This window comes from Scomber scombrus, chromosome 16, assembly GCF_963691925.1.
Source record: "Scomber scombrus chromosome 16, fScoSco1.1, whole genome shotgun sequence".
Classification (NCBI taxonomy): domain Eukaryota; kingdom Metazoa; phylum Chordata; class Actinopteri; order Scombriformes; family Scombridae; genus Scomber; species Scomber scombrus.
Window position 1 is genome coordinate 20,406,024 of NC_084985.1, and position 16,156 is coordinate 20,422,179.

The window sequence follows — 16,156 nt, forward strand, 5'->3', positions numbered from 1 at the left end:
GTTGTCGAAATGGGTAAGTGTTATAGAGCATTAATCCAAATAAGACACTCCTCTACATACTATTATGCAAATGATACAAATCCACACACATGGACACATGCACAGTAAAACAGTTTGCACCAAGTGCTGCAACATCCATTATCACTTACAGCATGCAGCCTAAGCCATTAATATAGCAGTGCTAAATGGCTCATCGGCTCCAAGCCTTCCCCATCTCTTCCACCTCCATCATCACACACTTGTTCACTCACACTCACTGGCCCTTTCACCACATTACTAATAGGTTCCCACGTTAATACATGACATAGCTGGAGGAGAGAAGATGAGGGGGCAGAGGAGAGGAGAAAAAAGGACAGACACACACTCATGAAGAGAGACACACTCTTGAGTGCTATTTTAATTGTACTCATCTTTTACATTTTTGACAGTAGCCACTCACACTACCTTCAATCTGAAACTTTAATTGTGTGTTGTCATCTATCTGCACGAGTGTTGGTTGGAAGTGTGGAGTGAGAACCCGGTGTGTGTGTGTGTGTGTGTGTGTGTGTGTGTGTGTGTGTGTGTGTGTGTGTGTTTTGAATCCCTGAGCTAAATGACTGATGTGAAATGATCTGAGCACAGTCCAGACCTTTGATCAATGCTTAGGGTTTAAAATGTAATTACTTAATCACTAATGTGTGGACTCATGAGTAATTGCACTATTTTTTGTATTTCTCTGCATGCGTTTTCAGTTTTAATGCACAAATGAGTGTCTAAATGCACATGTATAGATAGCACAATGCAGCTAATAAGACACTCAGTTGATCTTTCTGTGGTGATGCATATGCCCTGCAATCAAAGACGGTTAATGTCAAAGTTCATTTTCATCATCCAGACAGCTGAATCTGAGCAGTCAGCTGCCAGCATACCACTGACAGGTGACAAGAAGATAAATTATGTTGGACAGTCACATCCTATAAGCAGCCTTCTGATGTACTGCATGTTGTAGCTTTTAAACTAAGACAGCAGGAATGCGATAAATTCTCGTTTGTTTTTCTTTTGTGAGAGAAGCAAAATGTAAAGTGCAGTTTTGATCACAAGAAAGGACACTGCATAAATAAATATTCTCATAGAGGGACTAAATTAGAATGCATGCAAGAATACATGGAATACAAATGATCTGTATTTTCCTTTTGTTTGCTTCAGCCAAAAACCTGAATCATAATGTAGCCTGATTAAAATGTAATTAGGAGAGTGTAATTGGAGGACATCTGTTATCTGCATAACCCACAATATTCAACAACACAAACAATACAACACATAAAGCAGATATGATTTTTTCTTCTTTAGGTGTATGCCTATACTCATAAATGGATAAATGTCTGCGATGTATCAATGCATGGAAATGAGCTTTATTACCTGGGGGCAATAAAAAGGGGCATTAAGAAACAAGAATGTTGAGCAAACTCACTGCTGCTTTGAAAAACATGTAAAAATGAAGTCTGCTTTGTTCAGTCCCTCCAGGAGAAATATGTATCCCTTATTGAAAGATTGTGAAACATACAGATGCCGTACTACTTTGTGTGAGCTCTCTGATGGCTAAAACAATCCCAAAGCTTAAAAATGTGTCCAAATTTTCACTCTGAAAAGTGTCGCATGTCTGGAATAACCAGTAGGGATTTACAGGTAATAAAACACCAAGCGGGAAGACAATAGGAAAGGAAAAAAAATGGAAGTAATTTTATTCCTCTCAGTCTTACTCATTACCAACATAATATAAAACCTTATTTCTTTCAAGAGAGTACAGGGAGAAAAAGAGAAGAAATGACAGAGAAATTAAGCATGGATAATCCCTGGTTAGCCAGACAAGCGAGCGCTGCATTTGTTTTCGCAGCAATAATCAAGCCCCGTATTTAAGATTTCAGGGGCTACGTGCCACATCATGGTGTTTATGAATTTCAACATGCTGCTGGAAAACACAAGCTGACACACGCACGCACAAAAACAAACAAACAAATATTAGCTTTTTGTCCCAGGTAGCACAGCAAAAATAATTTCGCACAAATGTTTTTTAAGGAGGGGAAGATGGGAGATAATGTCAGGAGGTAAAAAAAATCCAGACTGGGTGGATGGCATGAGCAGCAGGAGGAAGATAATAGCATCTCCAGTCACAGTGTATCCATCATGCCACAGTTGACTCCCCGGGGCCTGTCTCGTAAAAAAAAACAAGCGCGGCCCTCTCAGCCATCACTTTTCAGAGCTTCATATGCGCTTGACCTCTTCTAAAAGATGCTAATGTGTGCACTTGAACCCTACCCACTTGAATATACTTTAGTTTGCAGTATAATGCTGCATTCAGAGAGTTCAGCTCTTTGTTTGTTGCGTAAAATGGAAGTTTCACAATGTATTCTTCACAAAAAGCCTGTGGCATTTGTGTAAAATGAGATTAACACTAACCAAATAAGGTCCCATATGCTGGATAGAGCATTTAAAATAACTGCACATCACAGTGTGTTCTCTTATTTCTCCTCTTCTTGTCTATTCTGTCCTCATCTTTAACCAGAAACAAGAGAGGAGAACAAAAAAGATCAAAGTGAGAGCTATCTGTATCAGATTTTTCATTAAAGCCTTTAAATAGGCCCAGCAAGTGAGCATCCACCCTTCCCATTATCATCAGGTCAATACTAATATCCAGGTAAAACCTCCACATCCACCTCTGCTACCTGATTTTCATATACCCAACGTGGTCAATAATCTCCTCATCATCTCCTTCATTACGGGCCTCTATCAGACAAATGCCAATCAATGGCTCATACAACCAGCCTGATGGCAGAGCTTGATGGGGGTCACAGTGGACTGTGAACCACTTGCACATAGGCAATGAGTTAGGATGGGTGGGTTGGGATGGATTGCAAAACAATACCAGGGAGGTTAATGCATCCGGATTGTTAATAATCAGTTTTGAGGTTGAATTTACATGTTGGAAGAAAGATATGATTCCATGAATCTTGAGATGCAGTAGACAAAGTTTAGTAGCTAAAACAAAGAACACTACACTAAGAAAGGACATCTAAGGAGTATTTTATATACTGATAAAAGCGTTGGATATACAGTGATCAGAGTGCATGTGTTATTAGGAGATGGTACACAGTGTATGTACTGATATATGACAGGTGATCAACCAAGCAGGGACACAGACTTTGTGTTTTATGGGCACAATTACGTGAAGTAAAAAAAATCACAACAGAGAATAAGTCCACTTGAGTCTGCCAGAGCCTCGGCCGAATGCTATTTTGAAGTGTAAGCACCTGTGCCAAGTGACCGACTTTTAAATCGATAATGACGCACACAATCTGGGATAAAAGACTACGGTGGTGCTTTTAGAGACGTTGCTTTTTTGGCTGCGGTCAGAAACATTTAATCCTTGCTCAAACAAACATGGTCAGAATGGACAAAAAACAGACACATCAAAAGTTCACTTGAGAAAGTGGTTTTGTGGGCACTAAGTACTGATTTTCAATTTTATTTTCATATCAGGCAGTCATAAAAGGGATGTTTGCCAGATATTTCTGCTGCACTGTGTAGGCATACTGATATATACAGTATATTGCCGTATATTTCCACCAACACACAGTATGATACAAGTGAGGCTGAGGTAAACCGAGGAACTGTACTCTCTCCGTTCTTTGAAAACCCAGAGCCTTTGATTAAGTAGATCCTGCACTCGGGGCTTGGTTGAATAATTTAAGCCTCGCCCAGGGTGCATTATGAAATTAGCTGCTTGGAGCTGGTGACCTGCTCTGAAGCCCCTCAGTGTAAATCTGCAGGGAAGAGCCCATCCAGCAGTTGACCCTACTGACATACCATAAAGACACCATAAACAGACTGCTGGTTGTGCTGTTTCAGTCTGACTAGACTGCCGGCAAAGTAGAAGGTCATGTTTTCTCAAGTTGTGTAGGTTCAGGTGATTCCAGGCGATTATGAATATGGATTACTAGCAAATGCGCTGTTTCAGCAATTGTGAAAATTGCTAACTTGTCCTAGTGGCTACTGCACTCAGTGCATTTTATCCCTCAGCATGTCTATGGGAACAATTTACATTGGCTTGTATTGGAATGTTAACTATGCTTGATTTTTGTGAATGTTCAACAGATATGTTGTCCACTGCTAAGCCCAATGTGCCACTGGCAGCATCAGCTTGGCACTAACCGTCTCCAATGTGCATGCTGCCAAATGGGTGTACAGGGAGAGGTGTGACCTTGCTAGGGCGGCACTCCAGGTTCTACCTTTGAGAGAGAGAGAGAGAGAGAGAAAGAGAGAGATAGAGAGAGAGAGAGAGAGTGTGTGTGTGTTTGTGTGTAGGAGCTATTGTTTGCTTTGCCAGGGCACTTGTTTAGTTGCGGGCATACAGAGCTGCGGCAGTGTGCTGTGACACTTTGATGAATCGATGGTCACTGTGCTGTACTCCGACAGGACAACAAACCCTCAGAGCGGAGGAAGGAGACAGGACAGACCAAAGGAGAACAACACAGAGAGACAGAGAGAGAGAGAGAGAGAGAGAGAGAGAGAGAGAGAGAGATGCAGCAGGGGAGAGGGGGAAGTTGGGGTGGGTAGACAGAAACAGAGTAGACTGACTGTCTGATTGAATGTATGGACGGATGAGAAAATAGATTTGGAATATGTGACTGGAGGAATAATGGAAGCAAAGGTGAGATGAGGGACAAACTAGGGGAAATTAAAAAAAAGTAGCTGAAAGGGAGAAAGGTAGAACAAATCAGAGGGTCAACAGGAGGAAGAGCAACAGCCATTGGGAGTAAATTACTTGGAAAGAAGAAAAAGACTATGTTTGAGAGGGGAATTTTTTTAAACCTATTTTTTGCATCTTGTTGCCCTTCGGTGCTGAGGTCACACACAGTTGGTGTGACAGTCACAGCAAGATAACGCTTAATTTGCACTGTTAGCGAATCTTCGGGGTATTTATGGAGGGATGCTTTGGCAGTGTGTACATGTGTATTTTGTGTATGCAAGGTGAGACAATTGTGCGCACATGCCTGTGTGTGGCCATATCAGTTGTCTGCACATGCATGAGTGTAATCCCTATACCCTGGTTAGGTATGGTGTCACATATCTGCATGTAACTGTACTGCTACTACTGAGATACAATTACCCTGGCTACAGTGACTATAAATAGGAGGGAAGTTCATCTTGGTGAACATAATCCCAACATCACATTGACATAATACCATAAAGTCACAAATCTCCTCTCTGGACTCCCATCTTTTGTTTTTGTTTTTGTTTTTCATCCCTCCCCACTTCTGTCTCGACTGCCTTTGGATAAAAGACAAAGACACAGAGACCATCCTGTTCTCGCAGTCAATAATAAAAACGCCTTACTTCTTATGTTGTACATGATGATTACAACTGAAGAGAATGAAACTTGTTTGATGTTTGAGAAAGGAATTCCAATGTTAGCACAGCATGTCTCCGGCACTGTCAATAAATGTACGGCTGTTTCTGGGTATAAAACGAAAGAAAACTTGCCAAAATGATCTATCAGTTCAACAAAAAAATGACTTTGTAGTTGTTCAGAAATGCATTAATCATCATTGTAAAGCCAGAGCATCAACAGTATATCTACAGATACCTTAAACACAAGAACTATGCGCTCAACCATTAAATTGAGATTGGAACATACACTATTTATACCAAATCTCCCTCATCACATAGCTATAACACAGAATTCAGCTATTTCCTCATTCTCGAGAGAAACGATAAAGCTAGAGCTATAAGATATATATGTGGCTTATCAGGGGATGTATCCATACAAAATGAGAATCCCATTGGAGCAAACATGCAATCATTTCCAACCAAATAAGTGCAACCCTAAGGGGTTTATTGAGTAACAAAGATATCCACCACCACATATAACCTACCCCAGGAGTAAACTTCAAACAACCAACCAAATGTTTTGTGTGTGTGTGTGTGTGTGTGTGTGCATGTGTGTGTGTGCCAGTAACTGCCTCCCTGGTGGGAAGATAAACCCTTCCGCCCCATAGATCCTCTCAGCACCACTATTTGTCTCTTGACGTGTCAGCGCATATGCACGCCTTGACCGCATCATATCCGAATTAACCTCTAGATGGCTGCCATTAAAATGGAAATGGGTGAGCTCAGCGATCCCGCTTGCCTCCATACATTAGGCTAATGTCCGGGCCAGGATGACACCGTCTGCCATTACAGACAAGCCAAATGCAGTGGAAGGCACTAGCGATAGGCTTACTCCCACCCCCCCACCCCCACAGGTTATTTTCATTGCGCTGAATAATAAATGTTATTTCCGTAAAAAGGGCAGAAAAATGGAGCTTGCACATTGGAAGCTTGGAATGGCCTCCTGCTGCATGAATGTGTGAAACAACGCAGTGATAGGACACTGAGCCAGACACATACGTGAATGTGCTATCGTATGCTCTCAATTGCAATTCAATGAACACATAGAGCATCAATGAACAATGCCGCTGCTTTCGAAGCAATGTTGTCCCAGTTGTGACATTCACATCTCAAGCGCCGGCATTGTCATCGTCACACACGCTGTCGCAGCAACATAGTCGGGCATTGAAAAGTGTAAGGGTAAGAAAAACATCACCTACGTCCAGAGATGTAGCCAAAGATGAAAGCATTTAAGTAGCTACATGCAAAAATGCACACTTGCATGAGCACATGCACATGTTCCTGCCTGTTATCAGGGATGGCAAAAGAGGCACAATGGAGCATGTGTTCTCTCAGACAGAGAGGAAGAGAAGGGGGGAGGCAGGCAGTTCCTTCCAGCTGGGTCATATTTAACCAGCAATACTATAATGCCAGCCAAAAGGTCCTGCAACCCAACCACCCACCCCTCCCAAAAAAAAAAAAGCCACCCACACACTTTTTGCACAATTTCATCCCAAACCCTCAGTTTGCTCAGGCATTTTACACCAGTTCAGAAACTCAGCAGCGATATTATCATTTGTGTGTTCTTCATCGCATTATTCTTCTCAATCCCTCCTTCTCCTTCTCATCAATCCCTTTAAAACAGCCCCGTGGTAAGTTGATATTGCTGTGAAGAACACTGCTCCTCTGCAACCCACACAACCAAGCTTCAAGCTAATCAATAGAAAATAACCCATTCAGAGTCAAAGGCATGCTACAGTTGATGTTCTTCCCTTTTAGAAATACCCCTGTCTTTGTGGAGGAGTTTATGCAGCACTGATACAAATGGGCCTCCCACACAAAACACAGTGAGGTTGAATGCCTGGAGAAATGTATATATATGTTTGTCAGTGTGTTATTGTGTTTGTGTTTGTATTGATGAGTAAAAGATTAAATAGTAGTAAAAAAAAAAGAGAAGTGCAGTTCAGATAGCCTCATTCACTGTTTCTGTCGCAGAAGCTGTATGTTGTTCCCATGACAACAGGAAAACAGCGGAACATATGAAGACAAATCCCTTTTCTCAATTATTTATTATTGCTTGAGACCGCATTAACACTTAATCTCGCACATACATACAGTACACACCCACACACAGGCATATACACACACACAGGGCAGTAGATACCAAATGCACACACACAGACATTCAGACACACTCATAACACCACATTTATGTCTCAGATAATTTCCATTTTTCTTTCTAGTATTTACGGGAAAAAGCACAATTTTATGACACTAATGTCTGAAAGTCAATTATCACCTCATCTTTATTCCTCTCGCATCTGACAGCCAGGCTCTATAAGTTACATTACAATCAACCCACGCTGAAGAGCAAAGCTTATTTACATCCTGCTGTATTTTTGCACTTGCATTACATCAGAAATCAGTCAACACCACACTGCCTGGACTCTTACCAACCAAGAGCATCTAACTAGGGTAGTGTAATTTTGGACATGGTAAATGAATGAAATGATCACCCTGGACAACCATATGTGTGTGTGTGTGTGTGTCTGTGTGAGTGGGTATTCATGCACATCTGATGCTCTTTGACCAGTGTGTATTAAACCTGAGAGGCAGCACTGATCCAAAAGGTCAGGTCATGACCATCCCACCAGGACTATTCCATCTATCACTTAGAGATGGATGAGCAGCAGATGATCAATCAGCTCCACTTCAACTCACTGTGGTACACTTTAACCTTTCAACTCAGATCCTAACTACCCCTCAGAAAGGCTCAAGTGCCATCAGTAGACCGCAATCGTAATTAATCAACTGCGCGTGTCCGCCCACAATCATTTCAAATTGCAGAATGTGTTACCGTTGTTAATAATGTTACACATTTCATTATCACGCCGCTGACCACAATGCATTGTATTGGCAACGTATGTGTGTATTAAATACAATTTTGTGTTTTTTGTTCTTAATTAAGATTGTGTAAGAGGGCCCATTTTGGCTGTGCATCAGATTGGCAACCAAGTCTATGATAATTAGTTAGGATGATATCCACTTTTGATCATTTTCCCTAATGTATTTGAGGCACAAGGTTGTACTTAATTTGCACAGCATCAGACAAAGATGATAAATATTTGTCTCTTTGTTCCTGTATATCATGAATAGATTAGCAGGATTTTATGAAATTGCCCCAAATACAAGATGAATGGTTGTTTTATGACAGTTTTTTTTTTTTTTCAAAGAGTCTTTTTGGGTTTTCCATTCCTGTTTGACAGATAATTCTGTCTGGTCCATTTCTGTAGGAAAGACGCCATGAAACGCTTTTCGCTCATCTCCACTCATTGGGGAATTTATTTCCTCTGTGGCAGCTAAACATGTAACACGACTACTTCTACTGTAACTCAAACAGACACATTTTAGACATTTTGACAGAAGCTCCCTTGCCTTTTATTCTAAATTAGACTCCCAGACAAAAACACTGTCTTGTTTTTCAGCCATTACGGTAATTAATTACCGAAAAGTAGTGTCCTTTCAGCCCAGGCTACAAATTGGCAGCAAAGGCTTGTTAATGTGTGAGTTTGCACACATACCCAAACACATTCACTTAGAAATATTCTTTAACTCGATTTTATTTGAAGTTTGAACCCTTACATTTACTTCAACAATACTGACTCCAATGTACCAGCGCAACTAATTAACTCCAATTGTCTGAAATCTAAACTCATAAAAGATAGAAATTAAAGTATCTTTGCTTTCAATGCAGACCTCACAAGTGCAGGAACAACACACACACACACACACACACACACACGCTAACTCACTCTGCTTGAACAATCTTCCTCTTTTTCAGAAAAAGACCACTGACAGATTGCCTATACTTTGGACATAGAGAGAAGCTGTACTGGAAAGGAAAAAAGACAAGGACAAGGACAAGATATCTCCTCCCCAGGATCTAATCTTCAATCTCTGGGATCACTGATATCCGATAAGAACAGTGTAAATCAGGAAGCTAAAGAAACCCCCGCCTGAGCTTTGTGTCTATACAAGACAGACAGGGCATCTACATCTGTCTCTCACTTTGTGGGGATTTACAGTAGCTGGAGCAAATTCCCATGTCTGATAATAACAAGAAGAAGAGCAACAGAATCAAGATTGAGACTTTTCTGTTGTACAGCGCCGTTCCCATATGTGGCTGACGCAGATGTAAACTCTGGATTATTTATTTATTTACTTATTTTCACCTCTCGTTATCTGGGGGAAGATTGACGTGCCTGTACATGGGTAGGAAAGGTGAAATGATTACCATTCTAAAAGAAGGCAGTTACTTTGCGGATGATAGGAGTGATTGTGCTGCAGTGTGTGAATGTGAAGCATTAGTACTGCCAGAACAGAGCATTGAGGCTTGATTTATATTTCCTGGATTAAGTGAAGTGGTCAAAATATACGTTTATTAATTTAATACCTTGCTAAAATGAGATTCTTAGAGTCTTATTGGTGGGAAGAAAGAGCATTTTTCATTTGTTAGAGCCTTCAGGTATATAAGTGCCTCGGTTCAAATGTGTACGGGGTTATATTTAATGAAAGCAAACTATTTAACTACGGCAATACCATCAAACTCAAATACCATTGTTACGTGTTTAATAGATGAAATAGCAAAAGGAGCAATTGAATTTTATTGAAAATAAATTGGATGTTCCTCATCATCTCACTGAGTGCCACTTTAATCAAGAAATTCTGCAAATGTGCATCTGGTTATAGGTTCATAAGGTCTAATGGTCTAGTTTTGTGTTGTGAACGTGTGTGTGTGTGTATGTGTGTGTGTGTGTGTGTGTGTGTGTGTGTGTGTGTGTGTGTGTGTGTGTGTGTGTGTGTGTGTGTGTGTGTGTGTTTGTTCATGCCTGTGTGTAAAAGTCAATGAAGCTGTGCACACCAGCGAATGGCTGCATGTATGCATTTCTGAAAAAATTTTTTAGGGAGTCTGCGAGTGTGCATGAATTAATGAGCGTGTGTGTGTGTGTGTGTGTGTGTGTGTGTGTGTGTGTGTGTGTGTGTGTGTGTGTGTGTGTGTGCGCGTCCGTGTGTGTGTGTGTGTGTGCGCGTCCGTGTGTGAGTCACTGTGTGGCTGTGATTAGTGTGACGAAGCACAGTGACAGAGCTCTGGCCATCTGGAGACGAATGACAGTGTGAATCACCAGAGAGGAGGATGGAGGATGAGGGGAGGTGGCGGAGGATGGATGCATGGATGGATGGATGGATGGAAGGAGGGAGGATAGAGGGAGAAGGTATGAGGGGAAGACACAGAGAAGAGGGGGAGTGAGACAGGGTGACACATCCGCAGGTGGGTGGGGAAATAAGAGTGCACACAAGGACGAAACCCTTTGCATCATCTCAAATCTTTGTGCGTGCACATGCACACGTGCGTCATATCACTCAGTGGCCCCTTTTGAGCTAGCTAATGACCTGCTTGTCAACACTTTAGTCTAATCATCTTAGAGTGAATGGGGGTGGTAACTCTCATCCGAACACAGACACACACACACACACACACACACACACACACACACACACACACACACACACACACACACACACACACACACACACACACACACACACAACACACGTGCCTACAAGCTTACTTACACACTGTTCGTTGTAGAATTAAGAGTCTGCTTGATGCCTGATAAGAAAATGAGCCCTCCAAATAGATCATTTACTGTAAGAGAGGCAAATCACCCAGCACTCAAAAGGCACAGAAACATTGGGCCCAGATTATCTCTCAGCTGGTGTAGGCTTATCACCCCTCTACTCGAACAGTTGCCTCCCCTCTCTGCCTCTTATTTCTCCTGAACAGTGAGTTATTTCCTGCTGTTTTAGAGTTCTTTCCTCTCCGCACATCTCTTCACAAATCTCCATCTTCATCTTGAACCCATCCGCCCCTCCTCCACTGAACAGCTCCTTCTCCTTCCCTTGAGTAGGAAAAACGGAGACATGGCAATACACCCCTTCTTTGCATTCCAGACATTTCTCAGTTTTTGAGTAAATAGATAATGTCATCTGTTTCTCAGCTCCCATTCCCTCATTTATTGCCCACCAGTGAATGTTGAGAGCAGATGGGAGATAGGAAGCAACAGAGCGTGCAGGTAGTGGAGGATTTGAGATTCAGAGTAGCAAAGCAGGCGGGTGGGAGAGAGAGGTGAGGAAGAAAAACCACACATGGAGTACACAAGATAAATGGAAGGGTTTGTCAGAAATCTCTGTTTTATCAATAGGATCAAGTATGTATCAAAGAGGCAGCACCTCTATGATGGTGGTTTAGAGAACGGGCTTTGGAATCAACAGCTTTGAGTGAGACTCCTAATCAGTTCCCAGCTAAAATAAGGACTAATTCAATGTCACTATAATATGGAATTTACAAGGGCTAACCACTAACATTTACTTTCTTGATTGATTACTCTGCTGATTATGTTACTTATTATTTTGTTGGTTTATAAATAATCAGAAAATTGTGAAAAAATGACTTTCCCAGTTTCCTATAGGACAAGGTGTCATCTTCATCTTGTGTTTAGTCAATCAAACAGTCCAAAAATCTAAAAAATATTTCATTTAACATCATTTAAGACGACAGAAAGTAGCAAATCCTCCCATTTAAGAAGGTGGAACAAGATAAGGATGATCAATTATGAAAACAGTTGGTGTGGAATTGTCTGAAGATTGACCAATTGATAAATTGACCAATCATTACAGCTCTACAAAAACACTACGTCAATAGTTATGGCTGTGTCACTGTCCAGGGTGCTCTTTCATTACACCTGTGGTCCCAAGAATAAGTAGGACAGGCACTTAATTAAGTATGAAATCTAGAGCAGAGACCTTATAATATGATCTTGTCAGATGTCGGTCTGAAGTGTATGTGTCCAATTGAAGGTTCAGAGGCATGAAAATATTGGAGAAACCCTAATTTACGAAGCCAGCCACACTGAGGAGCAGCTGTTGCTGAGGCTGTTGGCTGGAGGACTTCAGCTGAGCGGCAAATTCAGCTGCGCCTGTCGCTGTCCAGGGTGCTGGAAATGTCACCACAAAGAGAGTTTTCAATAACTTAGTAGAAAGCTTCCCTGTACTAAAATATTTGAGAAAGTCGATTCAAATGAACACATTCGGTACTACATACATTAAATTAGTGTTTCTTGGTGTTTTCAGTGGAAATCGTCAGTTATAGGTCGGTGGTCCTTTTGGACGTCGCTTGGTCTGTAAAATGAAAGCGGTCTAGTTTGAGTTCGGCCTTTTTCGATTTGTGAAACTTCGAGAACAACTTCCTACCACGGCCTCTGCTTGCCGCATTATTACTTGGAAACGCACACACACACACACACCACCCCACCCACCCTCTTTTTTGGGACGATTTTTTAGAAATAACACTTTTTTTTTGAAAGCCTCCTGATTGTGCGAATACAAGCAGTAGTAAAAAAGATAAAAGGGAAAGGGGCATCAAGCCCTCCAGTGCTCATAACATTACCGCAGGTTGCATCATGAGCACGGCGCAGTGCCTTTATATAAAGGAGAGGGTTGCTCAGAAGAGAGGAGGACGAAGCGTGATCTTGCGTGTAAATGGACATGCTGAGCGACTGTCTCATGCGCCGCTGACGAATGATCTAATATCGGTCGAGATGGAGAGTGGAGAGCCGAAAAAACGCACCAGATAGGCAAGACACGTCATCTTCAATCTGCCAACGCTACCCTTCCCTCCCTCCTTCATTCCCTCGCCGGCCTTAGCCTCCTCTCCTCTCTACCTTTAAATGAATAGAGGTTGATTACCGCTTATTGAGCAACGGGTCCACTGGGACAGCTGGTTTTGATCCCATGGAGACAGCGCGCTTCTCTCTTCAATATCTCTTTTGTCAGAAAAACCTTTCACACATCTTTATCTTCTCCCGTGCGCCTCTTGGGAACGATAATAGGGTTACACGTGAGGCTGGAAATTATTTAAAGTAAGACATGGTTGACAAATGAACACAGCATAAAAAAGGACTCATCATACATCCGCTACACTAATGATGCGTATCAGACACAGCCTGTCAAGGAACAGCGTTTTGAGGCCAACATGCGACGGCACGCGTGTACCAGCCATTCGTGATCATTAACGGGATTAAGTCTTGCGTTGGTTTAATAAAGTATGAGAGTTGGGAGACATGCCACGAACCCCAAGTCTCCTCTTTCTACTCCGCTCAGCCTTTCAGCATAGTGTGAGGCTCTGGTGCCGCTCAATGGGAGGATGGGGCAACTGCTGGTGGCTGCAGCACCCGGGGACGCACCAGACCACCTCAACGCCGGCGTGTGATATTCACATTATATTTATTGACACCGTTTAAGGTAAACATTGTTACAAGGAGGTGGATGGATAGTCTAAGCTTCTCCGCTCTTCGTAAATATGTGCAATAAGTTAGAGTCGCTTTACTGGCTCCAAAAGTAGACTCAAACGGCAAGAGAGTGAGCAATAAAAGGCTCCCTGGACGCAAATAAAACAGGCAGCCTCCTACGAATATAGCCCCAATGAGATTTACTTCAAAGGAAAGTCAAGAGAGATTTGTCAGTATTATTGGCACTGAGGCTGACTGTGTGATAAACCTACATTTCACAAGTAGAAGAATCCATCTGAGTGGTTGATGACACAAGTTTGGTCAAAAAGTGGGTGACATGTAGGAGTTATATGGTGGGAGGCATAAGGGGTGACGTTTCTGTAAAAGAGTAATGCAAAGACTCACGGTTTATACAGTAGGGTTTATGAGACAATACGGCCCTGTGTGGTGGTGATGCTGAAAAAGTGCCCGTTTTCCCACTCACTCGTGGATTATGTGCTGTTCAGCCAAAAGGTATGAATGGGCGAACACAGAGATATGACACACTGTCAAATTCATATTGTGGCCGTGGCAGTATTTTTTTTGGCTTTTGCTAAATATAGTGCCAATTCTGTTGTGTGGTGCCAAGACAGTGATAAAACGGTTGGGCTTTCTTTGCCAAAGGACCTGCTCAGGATGGTAGAAAAAAAATCCCTGTGGCTCTTCTCCGAAAAGCCTGAAATCTGTATACATAACGCCACCAGCTTTTCGTAATGAATGTCCACTGTTACAGGGAGGGAAGAAAACCAAAAAATCATGAATCAATAACTGAGTGTCTCCTTTTTTGAGAAACACATTAAGTTGCGAGGACGTGAAAGTAAATGAATAGTAATGATAATCTGTTGAATGCCCGGCTTCGATTGCAAGATTTTCATTTGCAATTAATCAAGGACAGAAGACCCAGAGTTGGTTAATTATGCCTACACCCCCCTCCTCTCCCAAACCAAACCACCCACACACACTCACAGACAGAAGAGTCTGAGGGACACACACACACACGCACGCACACACACACACACACACACACACACACACACACACACACACACACACACACACACACACACACACACACACACCCTTTTGGACTCTACACGGCATAATAATCAGTCGCCCGCTTGACCACCTCAATTGAATTCGTCATGCCAGCAGCACATAGCGTCTCATCTTTACCTGAGAAACCTCCTTTTTGTAGAAAGCGAGATTCACATTGTATATATATTCAAACATGCCTGCAGCTTGTTTCACCCACCCATCCTCTTCACACACACAAAAAAAACCTTCCACGTAGTCTTTTAATGAAACGCATTAAAACAGCGTCAAGGAAAGACAAAAGCTCTTGTGCCATTCCTGAGGAACCGCTGTTACCAAAATAGCCACCAACCCAGCCACCTCTTCTCTATTAATAACTTTAGGTGCTAGAACAGCGACATCACAGCAAAGGATGATCCTAAATGCGCCTTTAGGATGAGTGTGTGTGTGCGTGTGTGTGTTGCTGATGCTGATTTGCATTCAGTCTGGGATCGGGGAGGGTGGGCGGTGGAGTGGGGTAAGCCTGCTGCATTTTGCATGTCTTCAGCTGTGCAGATGGGGACTTACCCTTTACTGAGGCGGCCAGTAGCCCCATATATAAGAACAGCACCCGGCTCCAACGATGCGCCTGCACTCCCGCCTTCATTAGAGCAAAAATCCGTATTCCGTCCCCTTTCCTGCATGCGCATTCCGGTCTCCTGGCAAGTCCCGTTGCTCCGTCCCGGTTTGAAGCGGTGGTCATGGCAGGGCTTTTTTTTCTCTGGTCTGACAGGCACGATAGTTCTCAGATGGTCAGAATAGGGAGATTCACTCGGTGTCGGCGCTGAGAAAAATCCCAATGCATGGAGAAGGCTCGGATCTCGCAGCTGGACTGAACCATGTCATGCGGGGACCGAGGGGTTCAGAGTCTCTGTCTGAGAAGATATATTTCACACCTTAAAGGGGGTCAAAAAAGGAGGGAAGGAAGAAACGAAGGGGGGTGAGATGTGATTCAAGTGGTTACTGATACCCGCACGCGTAAAAAACCACGAAAATCCCTCGTCCGCTCCACATATGTAATTGATATTACCAGACACACGTCAAAAAAGCAGGAGATCCCTCCTTCAGTTTGTCCCGCGGTACTTATTAGTCCTTTTCTTTATCTCCAGTTATCAACAGCGTTTGAGGAGCCGATAATCCACGTCTAAAGTCGTCATTAGACGATTGAAATGGACGAACGACGAATGGAGAGCCACAGAGGTTATCCAGATCCAAGGGGAATCGCCTCGTCTTAGAAGTTCTCGACCAACGTCCGTGTGTAGTCAGGGATCGTATTGTATGGAGAGAATTTT

At 42.6% G+C, this 16,156-nt stretch overlaps 1 protein-coding gene across 1 annotated transcript in view; it reads right to left on the reverse strand.

Moving 5' to 3' along the window:
* csmd2 (CUB and Sushi multiple domains 2) overlaps positions 1-15,498 on the reverse strand; it is a 240,549-nt gene extending 225,051 nt beyond the window's left edge. Inside the window, exon 1 of the mRNA XM_062436522.1 lies at positions 15,393-15,498. Within this exon, the coding sequence (XP_062292506.1) occupies positions 15,393-15,471 (79 nt within the window). The 5' untranslated portion in view covers positions 15,472-15,498. The remainder of the gene's footprint in view (positions 1-15,392) is intronic.
* Positions 15,499-16,156: the final 658 nt, after the last annotated feature.